This window comes from Gadus chalcogrammus, chromosome 20, assembly GCF_026213295.1.
Source record: "Gadus chalcogrammus isolate NIFS_2021 chromosome 20, NIFS_Gcha_1.0, whole genome shotgun sequence".
In the NCBI taxonomy this organism is placed as follows: domain Eukaryota; kingdom Metazoa; phylum Chordata; class Actinopteri; order Gadiformes; family Gadidae; genus Gadus; species Gadus chalcogrammus.
Window position 1 is genome coordinate 3,020,334 of NC_079431.1, and position 25,655 is coordinate 3,045,988.

Here is a 25,655-nt window from a genome sequence, read left to right on the forward strand (position 1 = left end):
TAAAGGTCCCATGACATGCCACCGGGTGCGTGTTCTGATTAGCCGTGACGAGCCGTTTTGGGAAATCTGCCCCTTATGACATCACAGGTGGGCGTGTCCACCTAGACGTGTGCTGGATGGGTCAGTCTACCAGCCTACCCAGTGGAATGTAGCACGTCACACATCTAGGTGGACACGCCCACCTGTGATGTCATAAGGGGCAGATTTCCAAAAAACGGCTTGTAGCGGCTGATCACGCCACACCTGGTGGCATGTCATGGGACCTTTAAGACACCAATATTGCTTCTATTTAGTCGTTCAGCAGATGCTTCAAACCAAAAGGGACTGAAGATTTAGGCATCTTAGTCAAGGATGCCTACAGGAAGACGGGACCCTGGATGGGGGTCCATGCTATACAACCGAGAGCGACGCGGACGGACGTACCAGGCACTCGGTGAGGACGTCCCCGTAGAGGTGGTGCTGCAGCAGGCTGGCGATGCGGAGGTAGGGCAAGCAGAACTGACGTAGGCTGAACTCGATGGACTGGGGAGACCACACGCTGGAGCTCAGCTAGAAGGAGGGGGGGGGGGGGGGGGGCGAAAGACAATGGTTATTACACCAGGTGTGGTGAGTGCAGGGACCATGTAGGTAAGCTCTGAAGACACATGGTGCATTCAGAGCTTACCTACACAGCCTAAACTTACCAAGACTCTTCAGAGCTACCTACATGGCTCTCCTCAACAAGCATCTTCAGAGCTTCCTGTTCTAAACATAGCACTACTCATTCTTGAACAACTATTTCCCATCTTTTTTTAAGTCATTGTTGATAATTATTGTGAGAAATCATTAACGTGACTTAATGAATTAACATGTTTCACATAGGTGAGTATCATTAATAGTAATATATAACTAAAGGCAAACTGAGCAAATGTGTTATTTCAGAAGAGTGTATCAAACGGGGTGCCCTTCGTATGACTCAGTACCCATGAAGTAGCTCTCAGGTTCAAAAAGGTTGGTGACCCCTGCTCTAGACTAACTAAGCGTCTTCAGAGCTACCTACATGGCCCACCTCAGCAAGTGTCTTCACAGCTACCTACATGGCTCTGACCTCATTTTGATTTTGATGGGATATGCATGTAGGAGGTGAAGGCATCCCGCTCAAGGACGTCCACAGCTAGACTGCGGACATTTGGGTTCAAACCTCAGAACCTTCGAACACCCTTTGATGCACAGTCCGGCAGTAGCTCAGGAGGTAGAGCGGGTTGGCTGGTGGCAGGTTGCTGGTTCGATCCCCGGCTTCTCCTAGCTGAGTGTCGAGGTGTCCTTGACAAGGTACCTAACCCTGACTGATGTCAGGGTTGACTGCTGTCTTCGACAGCTGCTGGATCGACAATTGGGCCGGTCCAGCAACTCCCAACGGCTAGCCGTTATAAGGAGCATATATAACTAACTAACTAACTGACCCTGAGGCTGACCTGCCCTGGGAGAGGGGACACCGCACAGCGGGGGGGGGGTGACACGAGGGCTGGGGGAGAGAGTCCTGTTTGTGAGTGGTTCCTTCCTCACCACGGTGGGCTCCGCCGCATTCAGCCGGTAGATCTTCTCGTCGCTGGACAGCTCGCTGATGACGTGGCTTAGCAAGGCTTCGAAACACTTCTCTCCGTTTGCCGCGTTCTGGAGAGGCACCAGACAAACAACAAACGTATTCAAGCTCCACTGTGTTCTGGTTCCAAATTAGGTCCATTTGGACGCGGCGCACTGAATGAGATACGCTGACTACACAGAATACACACGGGAACAGCAATTATTTTCTTACAGAAAGACACCCCAGACACAGATAAGCTGACCACATTACAAGAATGAGTGTAGCGATAAAAAAATAAAAACCTTAAGAAACTCGACGACTTAAGGCTAATGTTTTATGAAGATGAAAAGTCTGAAACATTTATCATGTTGAAGGTGGTAGAATATAAAACACCGTCCCGCCTTATCTCTCCTGCCTTCCTGCGTCCGAGATTCATCGAGAGAGAGAAAGAAAGAGAAAGAGAGAAAGAGAGAAAGAGAGAGAGAGCGAGAGAGAGAGAAAAAGAGAAATAGAAAGATATAGAAGTCTAATGTTTTGGATTACTCTGCACTGAATTCAGACCTTTGTTCAGTCGTCGCCTCGAGGTGATAACCGAAAAATCGATCAGCTCCGTTACCGGAAAAAAAGGCTGGTCCGTGTAAATATTAGAAGGACACGCGGGGGGGACGATGGCTCGTGAACGGGCTCAGCGTGGTTCATGGGGATGCAGCCGAGCGGTGTTCAACCACGTACCCCTCGCCCAGGACGACCCGGGGCTTTAGCGGGGGTGCGGCCGTGGGTCTATTGACGTTCCGCTGAGCCGCCCGCTAACACACATTTAATAGACGCCAGACAAATAGCCAATTAGGCGGCGCTCTTCCACCAAATCACACTTTTTGAGATAATGAAGATCGATACGGTCCGCGGGCGAAGGCCATGTAAATGAACCTGGAACGGGCGTCGTTCGTCTCCATCGGGAGTCACACGCCGTGATTAACGGTGGCAGTCCAGCGCTCCCGGAGCAGAGGAGAGACGTGACGCCGCTGGACGCGTTTGCTTTAAGTAGAGACCACCGTAGGCGAGCCCCCAGACCCGTCCGTCGACGGCGGCGGTCGTGGCGCCGCTCGTGAGCTGCCTCTGCTGATACCACCTGGTGTTCCAGCGGCTGTTTGAGGTTAGCGTGGCTCGCCAGAACGCTGTGTGTGGTCTTTGATGCAAAGGAATCACCATTTCTTAAAGAAATTTGACATCACTTAGACTCTGCATAGCCTCCCCCCACCGACGTCCTGGCACTTAATGTGCGCACTTATCGTATGTTGTACGTCCTGGCACTTAAAAGTAGTACTTAGCATTGTGTAGCGTCTCATCCTAGCTATCTTCTTTGTAAACGGGGAATTGGTTAACCCAACAATTGTAAGTGCTCGGCACTTGGTTCTATGTACATCCTTACTGTGCCGACAGCGATATATTGTTTCGCCTTCTACCGACAAATGTACTTATTATAAGTCGCTTTGGATAAAAGCGTCTGCTAAATGCCCTAAATGTAAATGCGAAGAGCGAACAACGTTTTAGCCCGAGGAGGCGGTCCTTAAATATCTCAGTCCCTCCCTTCCCCCCTGTCAATGGGCTTTATCGTCACGGGATATGTACAATGCCAAAGCTGATGTAAATATCGCCGTACTGAATGACAGTAAATATTGGTCGTCCTTTACCTTCTTGGGGGTTCCAGACGTGCTCCAGGCCTGACGCTCCTCGGGGCTGAACTGTGCGGAGAGTGCGGCCAGGGCCTGGACGAACTGCAGGTTGTACAGCATCTTCACCACGCAGGTGAAGTGTTCTGTGGGGGGGACAGGGGGGGGGGGGGGAGGGGGGGTCATTGGTGGTCACAAACACACACACACACACACACACACACACACACACACACACACACACACACACACACACACACACACACTTGAGCCAAATCGCTCAGCACTTGATGGAACGGGGAGGGAGGTGGAGAAGCAGGGCAGGAGAAAACGATGGATCACGCAATAATAATTTGAATCTTTGGAGGGCAGTAGTGGACACGATGGGTGTGTGTATTTGGTAGAGGTTGGAAACTAGGAGGAGGGCTGAGTCATTCTGGTGAGCGACTTTCCCAGCATGCCTTTCTTTTCTTCTCCCCCCCCCCCCCCTCCTCTCCCCTCCCCCGTCTACCACTTCAACCCAACGGATAATTACCTGGGGGAGATGGAGGTTTCAGACTGGAAGACAAAATGGAAGGTGCCATTGCCCGGTTTTTCCATAGGAGACATTGTACCCCGTGTCAGTGCGATTACAAACAAACACAACAAACAATGGGCGCCCCCCCCCCCTCCCCCAGGACAGGCAGGTCGAGCACGTCCCCTTCTATGTAGAATAAATCGAATCAAACCCACAACAAAAACAACTGAGCTATCTCGACCTCCATCGCTGCGCACTCTCCTCTATGGGGGCCCTCACTCAAGACGCATTACCGATCCTGTTGTGCATAAAAGAAAAGAACCCCCCCCGAAAAAAAATCAATTTCCCATCTCACATCGAGTGCGGTAATGATGCTTGGTTTGGCTAAATCAATTGGAAATTGAAAGAGATACGCAGCCCATCTAGAAGCTAATCGCACACTGATTGCCATTTCTCCTCCGTCAGGGCTCAAAGGCGAAGTAAAGGCCCGTTGAGTGTACTACAGAGAAAGGCAGTCCACACAATCATCTGTGGAAACGAAAAAAAAAAGCACAAAGAATGCACAGAGAAATGGATTTTCAACGTCACACTCAGCATCCACGAGGGGCTGAATGTTGAATGAAAGAACAGGGGTGAGGGGGTTATGGTGGTGGAGGTGGAGGTGGAGGTGGAGGTGGTGCTGGGGTTGGTGGTTATGCTGTTGGTGGTGGTTATGGCGTTGGTGGATGGTTATCGCGGTGGTTGTAGTGGAGGTGGTGTTGGTGGTCTTCGTGGTGGTGGTCGTTATGGTGGTTGAGGTGGAGGTGGTTATGGTGGTATAGAAGGGGGGGGGGGGGCTTGGTGGTCGTAGTGGTGATGGAGTTGGCGGGGGTTATGGTGGTGGTTGTAGTGGAGCTGGTGGGGGTGGTGTAGATTGTAGGGTGTTGTTGTCCCTCCTTCATCGGAGGACTTCAACTAAGGCCCAATCCCATTTCTGCCCCTTACCCCTTCCCCTTACCCCTTCCCCTTACCCCTTCAAAGCAAGGGGGAGGGGTAAGGGTAAGGGGTAAGGGGTAGGAATGGGATTGGGCCTAAGTGTCCAGGTGGAGCTGAATGACACAGCAAGGATACCCCCCCCACACCCCCCACCTCGGCTGAGCATCCCGGACCCCACCACCAGATAGACTCAGAGCGGGAGGCGTGATGAGAGAGTGGTTTCCTCCAGACGTTCAGTCGTGATTAGTGGCTGGTAATGGAGAGTGTCTGTGTGAAGCAGCAGCAGAGATGGTGCTCCCTGGCTCTTCTGCCCTCCCCCCCTCCGCCCCCTCCCCGATGCTCGAGGAGAGAGAACCGGGAACGCACCTTTTCTCAGGGGCTGCGGCATGGTCAGCACGAAGATGATGAGCAGCGACGGCACGTCTCTGAACAGCATGGCCACCTCCCGCCGGTCGACCTCCGGACCTCTGGGGGGGGGACAGGGACAACGTCTTTAATACAGGGAGGGTACGGACCAGCTACAGAGCCTCCAACCTGCCCCCGAGCTCCCTGGGTGAACCACAGAGAACCTCCCTGAGTGGACCAGAGAGAAACTCCCTGAGTGGACCAGAGAGAACCTCCCTGAGTGGACCAGAGAGAACCTCCCTGAGTGGACCAGAGAGAACCTCCCTGAGTGGACCAGAGAGAACCTTCCTGAGTGGACCAGGGAGAACCTCCCACAGAGAACCTCCCAGAATACATCACAGAGAGCCTCCCCCCCCCCCCGTGTACCACAGAGAACCTCCCAGAATGCATCACAGAGAACCTCCCAGAATGCATCACAGAGAACCTCCCAGAATGCATCACAGAGAACCCCAGTGTACCATAGAGAACCGCCCACAGAGAACCTCCCAGAATGCATCACATATAGCCTCCAAGAATGCAGCACAAACAACCTCCCACAGTGTATGCATCACAGAAAACCTCAGAGTGTACAACCGAGAACCCGAGCAGAGAACGCTGCAGCAACATGAATGATTGAGTGACTGAACGAACAGGGCGAAGGCATCCCAGCCCGGGCCCACGTCTGATGTTCATGTAACAGGGGAAGCGTTGCGGAACCCACGCAGTCAATATTGACTTGTTCACTAGATGGAGTGGAGTGCGACTACTCCTCCTCCTCACGTGAATCGCTTAAAACAAAGAGATGCCTTTCTGCAGCCAGGGGAAAGGGACGGTCGACGGGGGAAAACACACACACGTATTTTCCTTAATGCAGTCACGCACCGCCGTTATTGTTGTATTTGTGTAAAGACGGACGGAAAGAAAAAAATAAAAGCGTTCCTATTGACAACCTTGAGCCCCGGCCGTACTCTTAGAGCCCTCCAGGGATGGGGAACGACAACGAGTGCACTTAAGGAATAATGCTTCCATTTCCAGCCACTCTGCGTCCCAACGCCACAGTGCTCGCGGAGGACATAAAGTAGAACCGTAACAAAACGCTAAATGGCCCTTCTGATTCAAAGCCTACTGCCAACATGAAAAACACACACACACACACACACACACACACACACACACACACACACACACACACACACACACACACACACACACACACACACACACACACACACACACACACACACGCACACACGCACGCGCGCAACTGGAACCTAGTCTCGACACCTTCGGTGCGTCACAAAAAAATAAATAAAAAGAGTACTGATATACCGACCTGCATTGTTCAGAGATATAGAACAAGGCGGCGTGCGTGGATGGGTTTGCGTGCGTGCGCGCGTGCGTGCGTGAGGTTAAATGGCTGTCCTACTTCAACAGTCTCGGCTGGCGCCCGCGGCTGCCTGCCACGGTCCCAGAGTCCTTAACGAGGTATTTTTAAACGCCAAACGGCCCCCGCTGAGAACAGAGCGCGGTGTGTGTGTGTGTGTGCTGGACCGAGCCCTTTAATAGCAGACAGACCCCGGCCCTCGCCACCATTATGTGGGAGGCACACGCGCGTCGCGCTCATCGCTGATCTGCAGTTGTCCCAAGTAAGGCAAAGCGTCAGTGGTTAGCTACGCCCGGGACAGCTCAGGGCTGAGGGAAACGCAATGCTGCTGGGCCTAGTGATTTGTGGAAACACACACACACACACACACACACACACACACACACACACACACACACACACACACACACACACACACACACACACACACACACACACACACACACACACACACACACACACACACACACAGGTTCTGAGACGTGGCTGTGGTTATTCTGAGACAGTGTGTCTGGCTAAAGGACTGGGAGGAGGCTGGGCTGCCCTGGGGGTGGTGGTCGGTTTGGGTGGGTGCTGTTGGTGGGGGGGGTGGTGGTGGTGGGGGGGGTGGAGGAGGGGATGAGGTGGGGTTAGTGGTGATAGAGGTGGAGGAAGGGATGTGATGGGGGTGGTAATGGTGGAGGCGGGTGGTGGTGGTGGTGGTGGGGGAGCAGTGATTTTGACAGGGTCGTTTCACTCTCCGCGGAGCACCCCATGATTTGCCAGATGCGACAATTATTGGTATCTATGGCAACCGCTCGTAGCCCCTTCTCAGTGTTTTTAGCTCTGCCTTTGTGTGGCGGGAAAAAAGCTTTCTGGGGACATGGGGGGGGGGGCTCTTAGAGTGGGGGGCAAAGTGGCACTGTCATTACGTGCTTCTGTGCAAGCAGGCGGTCGGTGTGCATGTATGTGTACGTGGACTGCTCCATTGGTTGTTCTAGGCCACAACGCACGCGCACACACACACACACACACACACACACACACACACACACACACACACACACACACACACACACACACACACACACACACACACACACACACACACACACACACACACACACACGCGCGCGCACGCAAAATTCAAATTCAGCCAGAGCACAACCTGTACTGTACTTACTCTTCTAGCTGGCTCTTAGTGACCTGCGTGAGTCGGGTCCAGGGGTTGTAGGCAGAGTCGATGCTGTACAGACGCATGTGTGTGGCCAACACCTGGAACAGCTGGTCTACAACACAGGAAGACACACCGCGAAGTTAGCATCATTAGAACAACAACAACAACAACGACAACAACCCAAAGGGAGAACCTGTTAGGACCACTCCTTTTAACCCCTCTTACAAATCAGAGGCTTGAGGTTTGAAACCAGGCCACGACAAGACTGGCCCGTGAGAACCCCGGCAGCCTTCAGCCGTGGTCACACATGCTCATTGTGAACGTTGAGGGGCGAACGCACACAGACAAACACACACATCAATAGACATACATACGCACACACACACAAATACATACAGACATCCAGACACGTGCACATAGAAATAGACGGACACGGACATGCACACAGACACGCACACAGACACGCGCACAGACACGCACACACACACATCCTTAGACACGTGCACATATAAATAGACGGACACACACACACACACACACACACCAGTGTGTTTAAATCAACCAGACATTTGTCGATGAATTCTTGGTACGGATTCAAAAATACTTAGAAATGGTGAAATATGCCTTTCTAAGAAAACTGCGGTTGACGGAAAATCAATAGTATCTAGTTAGATGCTAGTTAGAATTGCACCATCCGTAAAAATGGCCCCTTTAAGGAATAAAAGGAACCTAGTTGGGTTTCTTATCCAATTCCATCCACAATTGTACGAAACAAACCCTTAAAAGAATACACAGAACCAGCTTTGAAAATAACACAATTTTATCAAACCAGATTCTTCCAGCAAAAAACACCCATCTGTTTAACCTAGGCAACACTAAACAACTACCCATAATCACCATCCCTGTGATGGTGTTTTTCCCAGGGAGTTATGACGTGATAATGCAGCAAAACACTTGGTATTAGGCAGATCTCCAATATTGACAGAGCGAGCAGCCGATCTCTGGAGCAACACTGCCCTCCACAGGTGAAGTCGGGTACAGCACGAGGTAGAGGTCAAAAGACTAAACCGATGTCACAATTGCGTCAACGCAAAAGGGATTTAATTTCCTCCGCGGGGAGACTGGCAAAGAGTGGCACAGAGTGACACAGCAGTCTTGAACAATAGTCTTCCGTCAGGTCACCGAACCAAAGTCGGACGCTTCCACCTCGGGTGAAAGATCCATGATAGCCTTCACGTATTATTTTCCTCTCGCCTCAAGCTACGGCCATTCCTTATATCGCCTCGGAAGAAGAGGGAACAAATAAGGAATCATGTCGAGGGAGATTTGAGGGTCGTAGACAACTCGTATCTCTGAATCCACGGACACATGTTCCGACAGTGACCGACAGGTGGCCAACGTCCTCATCATGATTGATAAGATGAGTTACTCCACACCATCAGGTACTTAAGCAACGTCACCTCCCAGGAAATGAGACAGACGATCCGAAGGAACACGAGGAAGGAGGAAGACCCAGAGCAGCAAAATAAATCTACAATAATAATAATGAACTCGGCTCCACAAGAGAATAGAGTCCTGGTTCTCTGGTATGGACGAACGACCCTGGTCCCATGAGGAGTCACCTCACTGAGGGGTCCTAAGGAACCCTAGGGAGCCTGGCAGTATGGAGGCTGCTCCTCTCCTAAACACGCGCTGAACCACGGTTCTGGCCCTCCCATTGGCCGGCGAGAGCGAGGGCTAATGAAGTGCGACCGGGTAGATGTGGCCATCAGCGCTGTGTGTGTCATTAGCGCGGCTGGGAAAATGGCCGCGCTCCAATGCTAAATGGCCCCCTTTTTAATTCCTCCAGCGGCTGAAAATACGTTTCAGTGTTGAAGCCATCACTTTGAATATTTCATCGCTAAACAGACAAATTAAAGAGTATGGGGGCACATTCGCACTCACATCAATTTAACTTAAATTGCCGTGCTGCATATTTCTCCTCTGAGAGTAGAGCGGGGCTGGGCTCAGTTACCATGTTGGTCCACCGGGGCGGTGGACCAGTCAGGGCGTAGCCCGGGCATTCAGTGAACCACCACTACATTGTATTCATATCATACATAAACTCAGTTTAGCAAAACGGGCCAACCGTTTGTTTGCGTTCTGCTGCCCTGTCTAGACACTTTATTTAACTCTTAATCCAGAAAAAAACACAAAGTTCCCCTTGTCGTCATTTTCTAAGAAAATATGAATTGTTTCCTTTAGTATTGTTCTGGCTTTATGATAACAAAGCAGAGCTTTGAATCAAGGAACCACTGAAGGAAATCTTGTAGTGTCCCAAAAACTAAAAGATAGTACAAAATTATTTCTGAATAGAAATAGCCACAGGGTTTTTTCGCTGTAAGTAAATCATTAATAGCCAAGCCTATTTTGCCACTTAAGACTGGATTGTTTTTAATCTGTCTCAGTGTGTCTCCTTGAGAAGCGAACACAAAGAGAAAGCTGGTTTTTGCTGTGATGGCTTTAAGGCACGCCAGCCACCGCCAGAAGCACAGCAAGACTCCTATTGCTTTTCCCCCACAACATCAATCATCTGGGCTAAGAAACACTGCTCTTTGTCAAGGACGTTTTAGTTGGGATTTCATAACCAATTGGATTCACTCTTGTTTGTTTTCTGTATACCCACATACATATACCGCTATAAATACACACACATATACACATCCACACATATATTAATATATAAATACACACACAACCCACTGTCCTAACCTAACCCACTGCTTATATGTGTAGTAAGTATGACAGATAATTCCCTGTGGGGGATGTATGGTTATTTAGGATAACAGATGTTGTAATGTGATAGTTACATGTGTAGTTAGCATAACATGGTTGTAATGTGATGTTACATGTGTAGTTAGTATAACATAGGTGTATTGTGATGTTACATGTGTAGTTAGTATAACATGGTTGTAATGTGATGTTAATGTGTAGTTAGTATAACATGGTTGTAGTGTGATGTTAATGTGTAGTTAGAGTAACATGGTTGTAATGTGATGTTAATGTGTAGTGAGTGTAACATGGTTGTAATGTGATGTTAATGTGTAGTTAGTATAACATGGTTGTAGTGTGATGTTAATGTGTAGTTAGAGTAACATGGTTGTAATGTGATGTTAATGTGTAGTTAGTGTAACATGGTTGTAATGTGATGTTACATGTGTAGTTAGTGTAACATGGTTGTAATGTGATGTTAATGTGTAGTTAGTGTAACATGGTTGTAGTGTGATGTTAATGTGTAGTTAGTGTAACATGGTTGTAGTGTGATGTTAATGTGTAGTTAGTATAACATGGGTGTCATGTGATGTGTGGTTGTGGGGGTCGGGACTCACTGAGACAGGAGCGTTTGGCGGCGCCACTAGCTCCTCCAGAACACAGGTGGCCGCCGCGGTGAACCAGCTCCAGCTCCAGGTTGGTCCTGAGGACAGGAGGACAGGGGGACAGGACAGGAGGACAGGGGGACAGGGGGACATGGGGACACAGCAGCAGGTTAGTGGTCAGAGACACACACACACACACACACACGGCAAAGATATTTCTATAGCACTTTTCATGCACGCGGTTGTCTCAAAGTGCCTCACACACACACACACACACACACACACACACACACACACACACACACACACACACACACACACACACACACACACACACACACACACACACACACACACACACACACACACAAATACATGATGAATTGTGCACCACTAAATGTGCCCGTTGTGCAGCCGGCCTCCGTCTAGCAGCCTTCCAGCTTTTCAAGGCTTCTGACCAAGCTGGTGTGAAGAAACACTTCTCCTCCCTGCGTATCCAGATCTCACCCCCTACTACCCCCACCCCCCCCTCCGGCCCGTTCCCTGGCCACAAATCTCTGAACACACACAGTGATGGGTACACAGATAGGTGCTGCTAAAATTAGACAAAAAGGCGCGCTTGTTTTCATCCAGCTGCCGGCCGGGGGAGGAGAGAGGGAGGCAAGGGGGAGGAGGGGAGGGAGGGAGGGAGGGTCCAAATCCTCAGGTTTCCGAGGGAGGAAGAAAAAGCAATTTCACATTAGATACTGCCGGCACTGTGACGCTCCGTGTGGCTGCCGCTGATAAGAGCGCCGCTGGGACCGAGGAATTTTTCCACTCCTCGGGCAATTTGCTCCGTTCATCGAACTTCAGAGAGCCAACGAGCGGCCAGACGCTCTTTCCGGAGACCTGGGAATGCTAGGAGGGAGGGGGGGGGCGGGGGTGCTCTGGGGGGGGGGGGGGGGGTCAAAAGGTCAAGGGGGAGGAGGGATAGGGGGGGGGGGGCTGGGCCACTCTGTTGCAGAGGGTGCAGGGGTTAAGGGCAGCCAAGGACATGAGAAACCAAGACGTCTATCGGGGCGGGACGGATAACGCTTGTGGCGTGCTATGTGCTCTGGTGTTCGACTCCCAGCCAGCGAAAGGTTCTGGGTTTGATTTCCCAAACTGTAGGCCTACACCCTTACGCAGAGGGGGAAGGCCAACATGAGGGACACACCTGTGGGCCTGCACCCAAGAGGGCCTACACTGCTGTCCCCGACACAGAGACAGCCGACAAACGCTGCTGTGAAGAGGTGCGCTACGAGAGAGAAAGTGTCCCGTAAAGCTCCAGCAAGTGTGTGATAAATCCATAGTGAGGCCTAATAAAGGACTCTGGGGAGGGGGGGGGGGGGGGCGGGGGGGGGGGGGGGGGGCAGGTGCGAGAGTCAATACAACTTTACTGCAGCCTGAATTGACTGAGCTGCTAAAGCCTTTTAGAAAGAGCAGTTTTCCAGCAACACCTCGAGCCCCGCTGTACGGCCGTATAATCAGAGGTATGAATAAAGGCAATCAGAAACCCTTCACACTCCCCTGCACAACTTTCAGAATACGCCAAGTAATCTATTATACATCCAGTGTAGGTACAAAGACTGTGCAACATCTGCAGTATTGAATTTCAATACGTTCCCCCTCCCGGCCACAGCGGGCCGAGCGCGACGGTGATAAAATAAAATAACCCAAAAAAAGTGGCAAAAACTTTAAACACTGGAGAGAAAGGTCCTCTGAGGTTCTGTGTTTCCTCATTCAGGTGGCGAGTGGCGTTGGGAGACGATCCAGAAGAATACAGTCAGTCAGTCAGTCAGTCAGTCAGTCAGTCAGTCTGTAGAGGAGCTACCTAGTCTGAGCAGTTCGGGGTCCCGGGTTACAAGACACGCCTTCTCTCAGAGGGACACGCCCTCTTTCAGAAGGACACGCCCTCTTTCCGAGGGATACAACTTCTCAGAGGGACACGCCCTCAATCAGAAGGACACGCCCTCTTTCAGAGGGACACGCCCCCTAATGACCTGCATCTGAATTCATTGTAGGGCGTTGTGGTTAAAAGTGTCTGCGGAATAGTATTGCATGTTAGAGGTGGGCACAACTAAACCGTGCAACTCACCGTTACTTAATTCATCTATTGAATATGCATAAACATTTAAACAAGTTAACCCAATCAGACTGACCTAGATGTCATAATGCGGTTTGTGGCCTGTTTCAGCACTGGTGCTTCTGACTTGTCAGTCGACCCCCTGACTCACCTGGCCACGGAGTACATGAAGAGGAAGTCGTTGTCAGGGGAACCTGGGTTCTTGCCGTAGTCCATGTACTTCTTCTGGGTGGTGTTCTTGATGTCCTTGATGACCAGCTCCATCTCTTTGCTCAGGTTCGACACCGTCTGAGCGAACACAGAATGAATGCTCTTTAAAAGGAGGTTCGAAGTCATAAACATGCACAGGGACACAGCGGAGTTAAGTTGGGACATATATAAACACAGGGGACCTATATAAATTGCTGATGAAGCCTTCAACTGATATTGCTCTAATACATTTTTAAAATAAATGGGGTGCATTTTTGAGAAGTATATTTGAGAACACTCATTTAAACACTTCTATTCTGGGGGGGTTGCCTACCTGAACACCTGCATTGAAACAACTTATTTTTTTTTATTATTACAATTCTAAATTAGTGGTCATCTGGGATAAAGAAAAAAAATGTAACCAAAAAAATATATAGGCCTATATCTATACGCTTCTCCCGTCTAGACCTGAATGATGAACCACAAAGCCCCTTGTCCACCGCAGAACCGACTAGCTAAAACAACAGGGACCCAGCGGACCCCAGTGACAGAGGGAGGCAGCGTCCTCACCGGGAAGGGGGCCATCAGCCCCTGCAGGTCCTCCACCTCCTTCACCAGGACCGAGGGCTTCTTGTTGCTGGGGCAGTGCCAGGCCCCGGCCTCCAGGCCCGGCCCCGGGCGGCAGGGGATCACGCTGTTGGCAAACTGCCGGCACAGCGGGCAGGTGAACTCCCCCTTGTCCACGGAGAAGCCCTGCAGGACCTGGTCGTTCTGGAGGAACACACACGAACACACACACACACGAACACACACACACACACACACACACACACACACACACACACACACACACACACACACACACACACACACACACACACACACACACACGAACACACACACACGAACACACACACACACACACACACACACACACACACACACACACACACACACACACACACACACACACACACGCACAACGGAACAAAGAGAAGACACGGTTCACGATCTGTATAAAACCAAGGATACAGGAGGGCAGTCGTTCTAGAGAAACAGACACGACGAAACTAAGAAAAACCACAGTTCAAGGTCTGTATAAAACACAAGAGAACGGGGGGGGGGGGGGGGGGACTAGAGGGACTGAAAGAGAGCGGGACTCACTGCCAACCAACAGGGTAATCTGCATACTGGGATGTGAATCTAATAAGGGCTACACTGGTCTAGTACCGCTGGGACCCAATAAAAACAGGGCTTGTACCATCCTTGGTTGCTTTGTGTTATGGTTTAATAGCACTTGCTTTCAGTAAGCCACCTTGGGGCTTTTAATTCAACCTCGAGTAAGAGTATTTCTTTTCCTATTTCACATGGATGCTTCCGAACCAGAACACAGAGAAGACGCTCATGACTTTATCCATGGAACTAAAAGCCCCTTCGGCAACTAATTTGTAATCACTGTGACATTTTATGTATGTATGCTGGACATGCTATAACTTTTCTTTTATTGTTGCAGCTTTTATATCCCGTGGGCTGCTGTAACAAGTGGAATTCTCGTGTATGGGATGAAATAAAGCTCTTATCTTATCTCCACATCGGAGGTAAAACACTGAACAACAAGTGAGCGGCCCGCGCGGGTGACGCGGAGAGGGAGAGGGAGCTCAGTGCTCACCCGGAGGGACTCCATGTAGGACTTGTGGCAGTCGATGTGCAGCGTGTGGCCGCAGGTCTGGACGTAGACGCCACCGTCCCAGCCGATGGAGACCGACTGCAGACACGAGCTCTGGGGGAACACACAAGTGGACGCACACACACACACACACACACACACACACACACACACACACACACACACACACACACACACACACACACACACACACACACACACACACACACACACACACACACACACACACCGGTCATATATTCGGCCTGCGAACCAAAGCCTCCCTGGAAGGACACTAGAATAACATTAGGGAGAATAAATAAATACACACAGTAGGAGAACATGAACTCCTCCACAATGCTATGACTAGACATGCACTGGACGATTAGAAGGGATGTTGGCAGATAGAGGCAGACTTTGTCATGGGAACTGTCTCTATGCACTAGATAACATTTGAAAACCACGGCGGACAACACCACACAGAGCTCTGAAAGTCTGTTCAACAAATAAGCCACTGTTGTGCTCTGGACCACATAGAGACCACGATTGAGCAGAAATTGTTCTAGATGTCCGATGTCAAACACAGATGGTGGAATAAAACGGGGGATTAGTCCTTCAGAGGGGCCGAGTGCCCCCCCCCCCCCACCTGGCAGGTGACACGGACATCGGTTGAGGTCTCTCTTGCTGGAGGGGAACACACCTGAAATACTCACCTTGACAGGAGCATTACTTTAACGCAGGGCCTGCCAAGACCTGATCCTACCACAGATTTCAGGCCCCTCTTTTTGTTTTTTTCCCCCCAGTAACTTATCTCATTTGTGACTTTAAAAGTGAGAGCTATAGTGGTTCGCCTCTAGATGGTTATTTTTTTTAGGGGATGGGTGTAAAGTCTCTTCACACTAAAAAAACTGTACAAGCAAACAGAAGAAGAAAAGCGAATTGAAAGTCTACAGACAATTAAACCCATTCCCCCCCGCCCCCCCCCCCCCGACACGGTGGTTAAAGGGGAGGTCACCTCTCTGAAGAAGCGCTGCATCAGCGCCAGGCGAAGGTCGTGCGCAACACCGCACGTGTCCGCCGCGTAGATGTGCTCCTCGTCGCTCGTCGGCAGCTTCTTGGCCTCGCCCGTTTTACAGCGATGGCCCAACACTGGAACACAACAGTGGAGTCAACAACAACAACAACACTGGAATCAACAACCACACTGAAACCTTACACTGTAATCATCAACCAACACAACAACAACACTGGAATCAACAACCACAACAACACTGAAACCTTACATTGTAATCATCAACCAACACAACAACAACACTGGAATCAACAACCACAACAACACTGAAACCTTACACTGTAATCATCAACCAACACAACAACAACACTGGAATCAACAACCACAACAACACTGAAACCTTACATTGTAATCATCAACCAACACAACAACAACACTGGAATCAACAACCACAACAACACTGAAACCTTACACTGTAATCATCAACCAACACAACAACAACAACACTGGAATCAACAACCACACTGAAACCTTACACTGCAATCATCAACCAGCACAACAACAACAGTGGAATCAACAACAACAACAACAACACTGGAATAATCAACAACCACACTGAAACCTTACACTGCAATCATCAACCAACACAACAACAACACTGGAGTCATCAACCACCAGAACAACATTGGCTTAGCTCAGGAGGTAGAGCAATTGTCTTGTAACCGAAAGGTCGGTAGTTCGAATCCCAGCTCCTCCTAGCTGTGTTGATGTGCCCTGAGCAAGACACTTAACCCTAACTGTCGCTTTGGATAAAAGCGTCTACTAAATGCCCTAATTGTAACACAACACTGGAATCGACAACCACCACAACATTGGAACACAACACTGGAATCATCAACCACAACAACAACAACACTGGAATCATCAACTACAACAACACTGGAACACACCCCAGCACAGAGGAGCCATCAACCACCCACAAACCCAGAAGGATACTGATTGATACACATTTTTAATAACGAAATCACATCATGACTTCAACAGGGCTCTCGGATTCCAAATGAACACAGCCGCATGGGACATTAACAATACCTACAAAAAAACCAAATAGCAACGTTTTATCTCGTATAAGCCGAGTTTCACAGCGATTCTCCACCGACGGCAACATTAGACGTCTGTGAGATACCGCATAATGAGCTTGACGCGCATACAACAGCCAGGGACGGGGGACGGCAGAGTCGCACCATATGTCATGTTGTCAGCGCCGTGTGCTGCTCGCCTCGGACGCCGTTAACCAGCAGTTCATAAATGAAGATTGATCACTCTCAGACCACAGCTGACGGATGTTATGCAATCTCTGTCACGGTGTACGGCCGGACAGGATGGGCATGTCTTGTTTGTGGACGGGCATGATGGACATGTCTTGTCACCAGCAGCCAAGAAGGGGGCGGGACAGGTGGCTGTTGTTATTGTGTTGTAATGATGATCACAACTCTTCTAAACGGTTACGTTCTCCCAGCTAGCTAGGTTTCCCTGGGACAGCAACGTCCGTGTGTCCGTTTGACCTTGAGGACGGAGAGATCTGTGAAGGCCACATTACCACGTGACTAATTACTTATAAAACAGGACTATTTGTTTTCATGACGGAGGATGATGCCCCTGTGCGTCCAAGACGATAGCATAGAAATTACCTCTTAACCGGCGGTGTGCAGGGGAGCCGGGATCAACATGGATGATAAACGACCAGATGAAAACAACAGCTAACATGCGTTTAAAAAGAGATCTCCAGTACGGTCCCAGCCAGCTTCAACAAGAGCTCCAGGATACATATATATACACGCCCGCTGTTATACTGTTTGTGCGTGCTTGTGTTACAAACCAAGTGCAACAACAACAACAACAACAACAACAGCCCAGTATTTTGCAGTGCGATTTCGACAGTCTCAAAATGGAGTGGGAGGAGGAGGAGGAGGAGGAGGAGGAGGAGGAGGAGGAGGAGGAGGAGGAGGAGGAGGAGGAGGAGGAGGAGGAGGAGGAGGAGGAGGAGGAGGAGGAGGGTACCTGAGGAGGCCTGTAGCAGCACCACCAGGCCGGTGGGCCGGTCTTCTGTGGACGGGCCGCTCTGGCCGCAGATGACACAGTCGTAGAGGATCTCCGAGTCCATCAGCTCCGTCAGCCCCAGGTCCATGGCCGCCTCGCCGTCGGGGGATTCTGGAGAGCGGACCGTCACAACGTCAGGAAGGGGCTGGGTGTCTCACTCGAGCTAAAGGTGACATCTTATACCAACCAGCCAGCTGTGAGTGTGATCAGCCATTACAAGCAGATTAGCCATTATAAGCCATTACAGCATGCATGACAAATGGATGAGCAACGTTTGCTGCAGTCCACTGGCTAGGCAAGGTGGACACGCACACTTCTGATGTCAGAAGAGGCAGATTTTCAAAACGGCTTGTAACGGCTAATCACACTCAAACCTGGTGGCACAACATGTCACTTTTAAGCTCATGGTGTCTACTGCGGACGTCGGGGTGCTGAACCATAACCTTGTTGCTGGGACTAGTCAAACCCCCGAACCCCTGTTCTGCCTGAATAGGCGTACACAGAAGAGAAAATCACGCCAGGCCAAACAATCGAGAGGGCCGTGGATGAACTCATCGCAGAGTAATGAATCGTGAAATGTTTGCGTCTGAGCCAGGCTGGGGAGAGAGTGGGGTCGCGGGAGGTCGTTCGTAGTACACTCCTGATGTAGGTCGACATCGCGCTCTGTTGAAGCCACACTGACACCCTCTAGATCAAGACGCCGTTATTAATAACCCGGCGCTCTTGAGCATCCACCCCAGGTGGGCTTCGGCACATGCAAGCGTCTGCCTCGGCTGTATAACGGGATGGAAGGAGATGGGTAACTATTGCACACACACACCGGGTTCGTTTTGACATTAAAGTTAAACATCTAGACCCAGAACCAGCTGGTGGGTTCAGGGTGAATCACCTTACTGGGCAACATGAGGGAGAAGGTGGAGAATATCAGGTCGGATTATTGTTGCAGAAACAGGTGCATGGGAGCAGTGTACCAAGGGGTACAGTCTGGGACACGGCACGAGAGAGATTAATTACTACTGTGGAATTAGCTTTAAATGTTAAGGAGCGTGTTCAATTTAAAACCGTAAACGTGGTGAAATGTCAGGACGTGTTTGAAATTGATTTACTGCTTTCGTCTGAGGACCGGGTTCTCAGGAGAGGTCGCTGGGGTTTTGGGGGGAGGGCGGGGGGGGGGGAGGCGGAGTGAAAACTTGTTTACGTCAGTTGTCAACGCCAGCTTCAGCCTCGGGGGGTCCTGCCCCCCCCCCCCCCCACACACACCCCCACTCCCTCCTTCCCTCATCACTAGCGCACGTTTTCACAACCGCACGCACACAAGGTGAGGAACAAGGGCGACATTCGCCCGCCTTCTGAATGGAGATTATTGCACGTCGACAATGTCAATACGATCAATCGTATTTTCTGGGGCGGCTTGGGCCCCTTTAAAACGTACTGGTTCATTGGCGACGTCAAACAGTGACATGGATTCAATATACATATTACCTGGAAGAGCATTTCACAACCATCATCAATACAGACATGTCACAGGTCCGATTCCGGTCTGGTGAATAACAACACTACACGATGGACGCAGGGATGATGATGAGGAGGATGATGAAGGGTTTACGCCACAAGCGTCCTTCCGTTCCTCCACACAAAGTCATGCGTTGGCCTTTACTCGCTCCTCAGTGTGGGGAGCTATGTAGCCACGAGCTACACCGAGATGGATGTTTGAACAGATGATTGTGCCAACATTTCTCTCCGGGACTGACCTTTAATTCGTCCCGTGAAATGAACGCAGAAGTGCCGCAGAGCAGACCCCAGGCTCGGCCTTATTCTTGCAAGATGTGTAAACGAGTTAAACTGGTTTAAAGGGGTGTATGTGGGTCAAAGTCAACAGGAACACTCACAGTATAGTGCCAGAATAAAGAAAGCGCAAGGGGGAGACGGAAACGGTGTTATAGTTAGAAATGCTCCTGCCTTTAGGACACAAGAGTGTCTGACAATCGCCAGCTGAACTCCAGACCCCTTTGGCTCGAATACGCACCGTCGTGTCCCGGTGAACCCAAAGCACACAGACACCGAATTCAGCTCAAACTTAGCGTCGTTCGACCCAAAGTAGAAACAGAGTCGTATTGTTTTAACGGAGCAAAGACACCATAGTAGCGGGGCTGTATTTTCCCCCTCGCTTCGTATCGGGCTAACGTCAAAAATTAAAAACTGTATTTTGCGTCTGTGCCGAAACGGGCTTCATTATCCCCGGAACGGAGCCGAAGGTGACGCAGAGACGGCGGCAGGGAGCCAGAGGGAGGCGCTACCGTGCCTCCACAGCAGGAGGCACTATTGTGGACCCCCCCCCCTCCCCCCACTGGTCGACGAGTCGCATCACGGCGGCCATCTTTCTCCCACTAACCACGCCGTGCAAGGGCGGACCCTGGAGTCCGACACAACGTTAGTGCCCTGATCCTGGGTGACCCCCCCCCCCCCTCCTAACTGGCCCCCAGGGGCCCCAGTGGACCCCAGGGGGGGGGGGGGGCGGAGTCACTTTGCTTTACTGACACCAAGCCAGAGCAGCTGTACTTCAAGGACTGTCAAAGTTTAACGCACGACACAAAATGTAATAAACAAGAGTATAAACACCCACCAAGGTGTCCCTATGTTTATTTTTATACAATAAGGTGCAACTAAAAAGCTATCAAACTAATGTGCCACTACAGACACCAAGGACGCTACCACCGTACTATGCCTCTCTACGAGCCATCAGGCTTGGCTTCAGACCGAATACGGAGCCTGGCTGAGAGGTTTTTGATGGGAAATGGCTGAGGAAGCCGTTAAAAGGACATGCGACATGATCCATTGATTGACGATTTTTCGGTTTCCAGGGCCAGGAGTAGTACTGTAAATGAATGTCCATTAATGCAATTAAAACACTATTTACTGTGGATGTCCTGCTTCAACCACCGCATGCAAAAATCACGCAGCATTGATTTCCCCTTGGACGGGAAAAGCCTGTGACCTTGCTGAAGTGTAGAGAGCGGATGAGTGTGTAAGCGAGTGTGAAACCCTGCCATTAAACGGAGAGGACGAGGTGTAAAACAACACCCGTCTGCCCTTACCGACGTCCATGGCGGTCTCCATGAAGCTCTTCTGCCTGGAGGCGAACTCGGCCAGCAGCTTCTGCTGCCGTTCCCGGGCCCTCGTACGCCTGGAAGACCAGAGAGAGAACACAACCCAACGGTTGTTTACCAACGCACAACCAAGCGCTCACGACTTAATTCCGAATACATTTCCCGAACGTCCCCTTCATAAAAAGCTTTCAGGTCCGACGCTAACCAAATCGACCGTACCCTGGTTGCTAATGCGTCGCCATGGAAACAGGGTTCTAAAACCGCGCGCGTCGTCTTTCGGGCATCAAGCGGTGAACACGAAGCACGCGGCCCGGGCAGAGAGCCTTAACCACCGGCAGCGGCACCACCGGCAGCGGCAGCACGCCGCCGACACAATTAACCTTCCGTGGGGCTATTAGGATTCTTTTTCTCTCCCCTCCGCCCGGCCGTGTGCTAGTGTCAGGCGGGCCGTGAGGGGTTAACGACCGGGCTAACGCGGCGCTACGCGGTGGTGGTGGTGGTGGTGGGGGGGGCGGGGGGGGGGGGGGGCGCGGCGGGGCATGGGGCGGACTGTAAATTGAGTCCCCTAATAAGAGGACATAAACAAGCGCTGACAGGAACGCCGCGGCCCAGCGCGCTGCGCTGACAGCTCCAGGGCCGCCGACAAGCAGCCTGAGGGATGGGCCCGCCCCCGGCGGCTTCACGCCTCCGCCGCCGCCGCCGCATAGCCTAGCCACCGCCGTCGCCTTGACGACGGCCACAGTCCTTGTGAGAGAAGGGAGAGAGAGTCGCTAGTACCCTGTTTTTTTGTTTTTTTTCTTCCCGTCTCCAGGGTCGGGTCGAGTCGCGTCAGAGACCCGGTCGTTATGAGCTGGTTATGGCCCGTTCCATCATCATTACACGAGACCGAGGGGAGAGGGAGGGAGGGAGGGAGGGAGGGAGGGAGGAGGGAAGGGGGTGCGGGAGAGGGAAGGAGTGGGGAAGGGGGAGGGAGGGAGGGAGGGAGGGGGCAGGGGACTGAAAATCAAAGAGATTGTAATGATTCGTGAATGTGCTCCGTGGGACGACTCCTGAGTGCGTGACACCCAAAGGGTGGGGCGAGTACGTTGGTGCCGTTTAGCCCAATGGGTAGAGCACGACGTTGAGACCCGGCCAGGGTTAGGGGCTCGATTCCCCGCCGATGCTATGGAACGTATACGGCTCACGGTAGTCTGAGACTCTTTGGATAAATAGTGTCCGCCAAATATTATCTTGGGATTGCTTTTGTCTGTGTAGTTTGTCCCCCGTTCATCTCACCGTTTGATACTTGGCTACTTAAAAACTATTACCTTTGGGATTAAACTTTTTATCTATCCAAAGGCACCACACTTTTATTAAATAATATATTTTAAGGTTTACATTATACATTTAGCCATATCTCTCCACTATTTCCATGGTCTTCACGTTAGTGTATACACTGTATATTTAGTAACACACACACGTTGAGGCATCTATCGGCATGTCTCCGTACCTCTCCTCCTTATCCAGGGTCTTCTTGTCTGCGGGGCTGCTCTTCTTGGGGGGCACGGGGGGGCACACCTTCCCGCAGATCTCCTGGATGCTGCGCTGGCTGTGGCGGCTGCATCCGGCCGCCTTGGTCAGGATGCGCTCGATGGCGGTGATGCCGTCGCCATGGGTGTGGCGCCCGGCGTCTGCGGGCCCCCCCCCCGCCGCCGCCGCCGCCTTGGCCGCCGCTGCCTCCTCCAGCCACCCGGCGGGCAGCGAGTTCTGCTTGGCCGACAGCTTCTGGTGCAGCTTGATGAGCAGCGACAGCATGCTCTCGCGCACCTCCAGGATCTCCGTCACCAGCTGGGGCGGCGTGCCCGGCGGGACCCAGCGGGTGGAGGAGCTCTTGGGCCGCACCACCTGGGCGCTGGCCTCCGTGCTGCTGCGGTTGATGATCTCCTGGAACTTCCTGCGGCGCTCGGCCACCAGGCTGAAGACCTGCGCCTCGCGGAGGTTCTGAAACCACAGAGACGAGAGAGAGAGAGAGAGAGAGACGAGGAGAGAGACAGACAGAGAGAGAGAGAGACACAAGGAGACACAGAGAGACAGAGAGAGAGACAGAGCGAGAGACAGAGACAGAGAGACACAGAGAGACAGAGAGAGATGAGGAGAGAGACAGAGACAGAGACAGAGGGACACAGAGAGAGACAGAGACAGAGAGAGAGAGACGAGGAGAGAGAGAGAGAGAGAGAAACAGAGACAGACACAGAGGGACAGAGACAGAGACAGAGAGAGAGAGAGAGAGAGAGAGAGAGAGAGAGAGAGAGAGAGAGAGAGAGAGAGAGAGAGAGAGAGAGAGAGAGAGAGAGAGACAGAGACAGAGAAACAGAGAGAGAGAGAGAGTCAGAGGGAGAGTCAGAGACAGAGAGACGCTCCGTTAGACACACAGGAGGGAGCTCATAGGGTCCCCAGCAGCAGAAACCGAAGCCCTCCACACTCGGAAGAGTCGCATGCAAAAAAACATTTTTTGCATGACCCTGCAGAAAACGTTTAAATAAATAAAACGCTTAACACGTTCACACGGCACACAGACGTTTCAAACCGTTTAAAAACATTCATATCGACGGGTGAGCAGCCCAATGGAAACCACACGCCCCTCGTCGTCACGTTTTGGCAGACAAATTATAACATATAATTGCTGATGCGTCGAGTTCAGGAAGCTCCCCTCGGAGTAGAGGAGTGTTTACCTTCCCCCAGCGGAGGGAAGCGTGTAATCACGGGGATGCAGAAGCAGGTGGATTGAGTGGAGGTGTTGCCGTGACCCCGGCTGACAGGAAGCCAGGGCGGGAGCCCGTTAAATATACATACATCATACGGGCCGGTCACAGCGACATCCATCACGCCGACATGCGGTTAAAAAGCATTTACCGAGCGCTGCGTTACACACGTAATTAGTCTCAGCCCTCGAGAAGACGAGGGGCCCACGCTTCACCGGCCTCGTACACGGCGCGCGCGCACACACACACACACACACACACACGCACACACACACACACACACACACTTGCTGTGTGAATGGAATGCTAGCGCACACACAAACAGGATGCATGTATGTCCTTGGTGTGTGAATGAGTGCATGTGCGTGGACTGCTGCTTCGGTGGCTCTAGGGCACGCACACACACACACACACACACACACACACACACACACACACACACACGCACAAAGAGAAAATGAAAACGAAACGAGGGAAACGCGATGCACAATAAAACCCACGCCACGCGCATAAACAACATAACACAGTGTTATGCTGTCAGGGAGACATGCGGTCTCGTTAAATCAAAAGGCTTCGGGGACGCCTTTTGCGCAGACAGGGATGCAAACAGCTACCTCTCGCCAGTTCCCCGAGAGACGCCGGGACGCCTGCAGCGCAAGGACAGCGGCGTGGAACAAACACAACACAACCAGGAATGAGATGAGATGATTAGCATGACGGGACCAGCAACCATAATAGGCTGCGGAGCAATATTGCAATCTGCCCAGAGCCGAGGAATGAAATGAATAAACTAGGAATATTATTAAAATGTTTACATCCGGTGGTGAGGGTGGCTATGGAACTACCATGGGTGTTAATGGTTAAAGCAGGGGTGCCCAACCTTTTTTGACCCAAGATCTACTTTTCAAGTAGCCAACCTCCCGAGATCTACCAGCAAACCTACCTTCAAGCCAGGGGGGGGGGGGGGGTAGAGAACAATTGTTGACGGGGGGGGGGGGGGGGGGGGGGGGGGTTGTATCGTGAACCTACGGACTTCAGTGGGGGTTTCATTCCGTCTGCGCACTGCACCTTCTCAACGCTAATCAATAATCTTCCTCCCACTCAGGGTGAAAATGGTAGGTCTTAGCTTGTTTCCCCTCAGCCATGCCAACGTTTAGGAGTGTGTAACTACTGTTGACGGCTTTCAACTGCTGTTAACAGCACATGCGCTACCGCGCGTATATGTCCCGCGCAAATTTAATTTCATTAAAAAAAATAAAAAAAAACTTTTTTTTTTTTTTTTTCTTCACCCCTCGCGATCGACTTGGGATCTGTCGGCGATCTACTGGTAGACCGCGATCGACTGGTTGGGCACCCCTGGGTTAAAGGAACCTTAGAGACGAGGGAAGCCATGACTGTGCACAGCTCAGCAGTACAACCAGACAAGTGGAGGGCACAAGCCAACCACACATTTAAACCGAAAGAATTGTTGTGCCCCATATTAAAAACAGATTTTTGTAAAAGTGCGTCACGGTAGTCCAGAAGCTTCCTTAACGAGCTCACCCAGCCAGCTTAGTCTCCTTCTCTGGACCGAAGGAAGTAGCTTCACTAACAAGCCAGCCTAGTCTCCTTAACTAAGGAGGTAGCTTGAATAACAAGTGAGCCTTCTTAACGAAGGAAGCAGCATCATTAACAAGCCAGCCTAGCCTCCTTAACGAAGGAAGCAGCATCATTAACAAGCCAGTCTAGCG

General features: G+C 51.2%; 1 protein-coding gene across 2 annotated transcripts in view; it reads right to left on the bottom strand.

Annotated features, from left to right (window-relative positions):
- Positions 1–25,655, bottom strand: part of ubr3 (ubiquitin protein ligase E3 component n-recognin 3) — a 44,578-nt gene that overhangs the window by 4,889 nt on the left and 14,034 nt on the right. Inside the window, exons 23-36 of one of the 2 annotated variants that reach the window (XM_056579238.1) lie at positions 24,540–24,572; positions 22,674–23,164; positions 21,173–21,261; positions 18,039–18,188; positions 15,981–16,114; positions 14,969–15,079; positions 13,870–14,070; positions 13,262–13,398; positions 11,019–11,104; positions 7,657–7,762; positions 5,093–5,193; positions 3,256–3,380; positions 1,546–1,653; positions 424–549 (exon numbers count right to left, since the gene is read on the bottom strand). In XM_056579238.1, coding sequence (XP_056435213.1) covers positions 424–549; positions 1,546–1,653; positions 3,256–3,380; positions 5,093–5,193; positions 7,657–7,762; positions 11,019–11,104; positions 13,262–13,398; positions 13,870–14,070; positions 14,969–15,079; positions 15,981–16,114; positions 18,039–18,188; positions 21,173–21,261; positions 22,674–23,164; positions 24,540–24,572 — 1,998 coding nt within the window. The remainder of the gene's footprint in view (positions 1–423; positions 550–1,545; positions 1,654–3,255; positions 3,381–5,092; positions 5,194–7,656; positions 7,763–11,018; positions 11,105–13,261; positions 13,399–13,869; positions 14,071–14,968; positions 15,080–15,980; positions 16,115–18,038; positions 18,189–21,172; positions 21,262–22,673; positions 23,165–24,539; positions 24,573–25,655) is intronic. The other variant, XM_056579239.1, reaches the window with a different exon arrangement.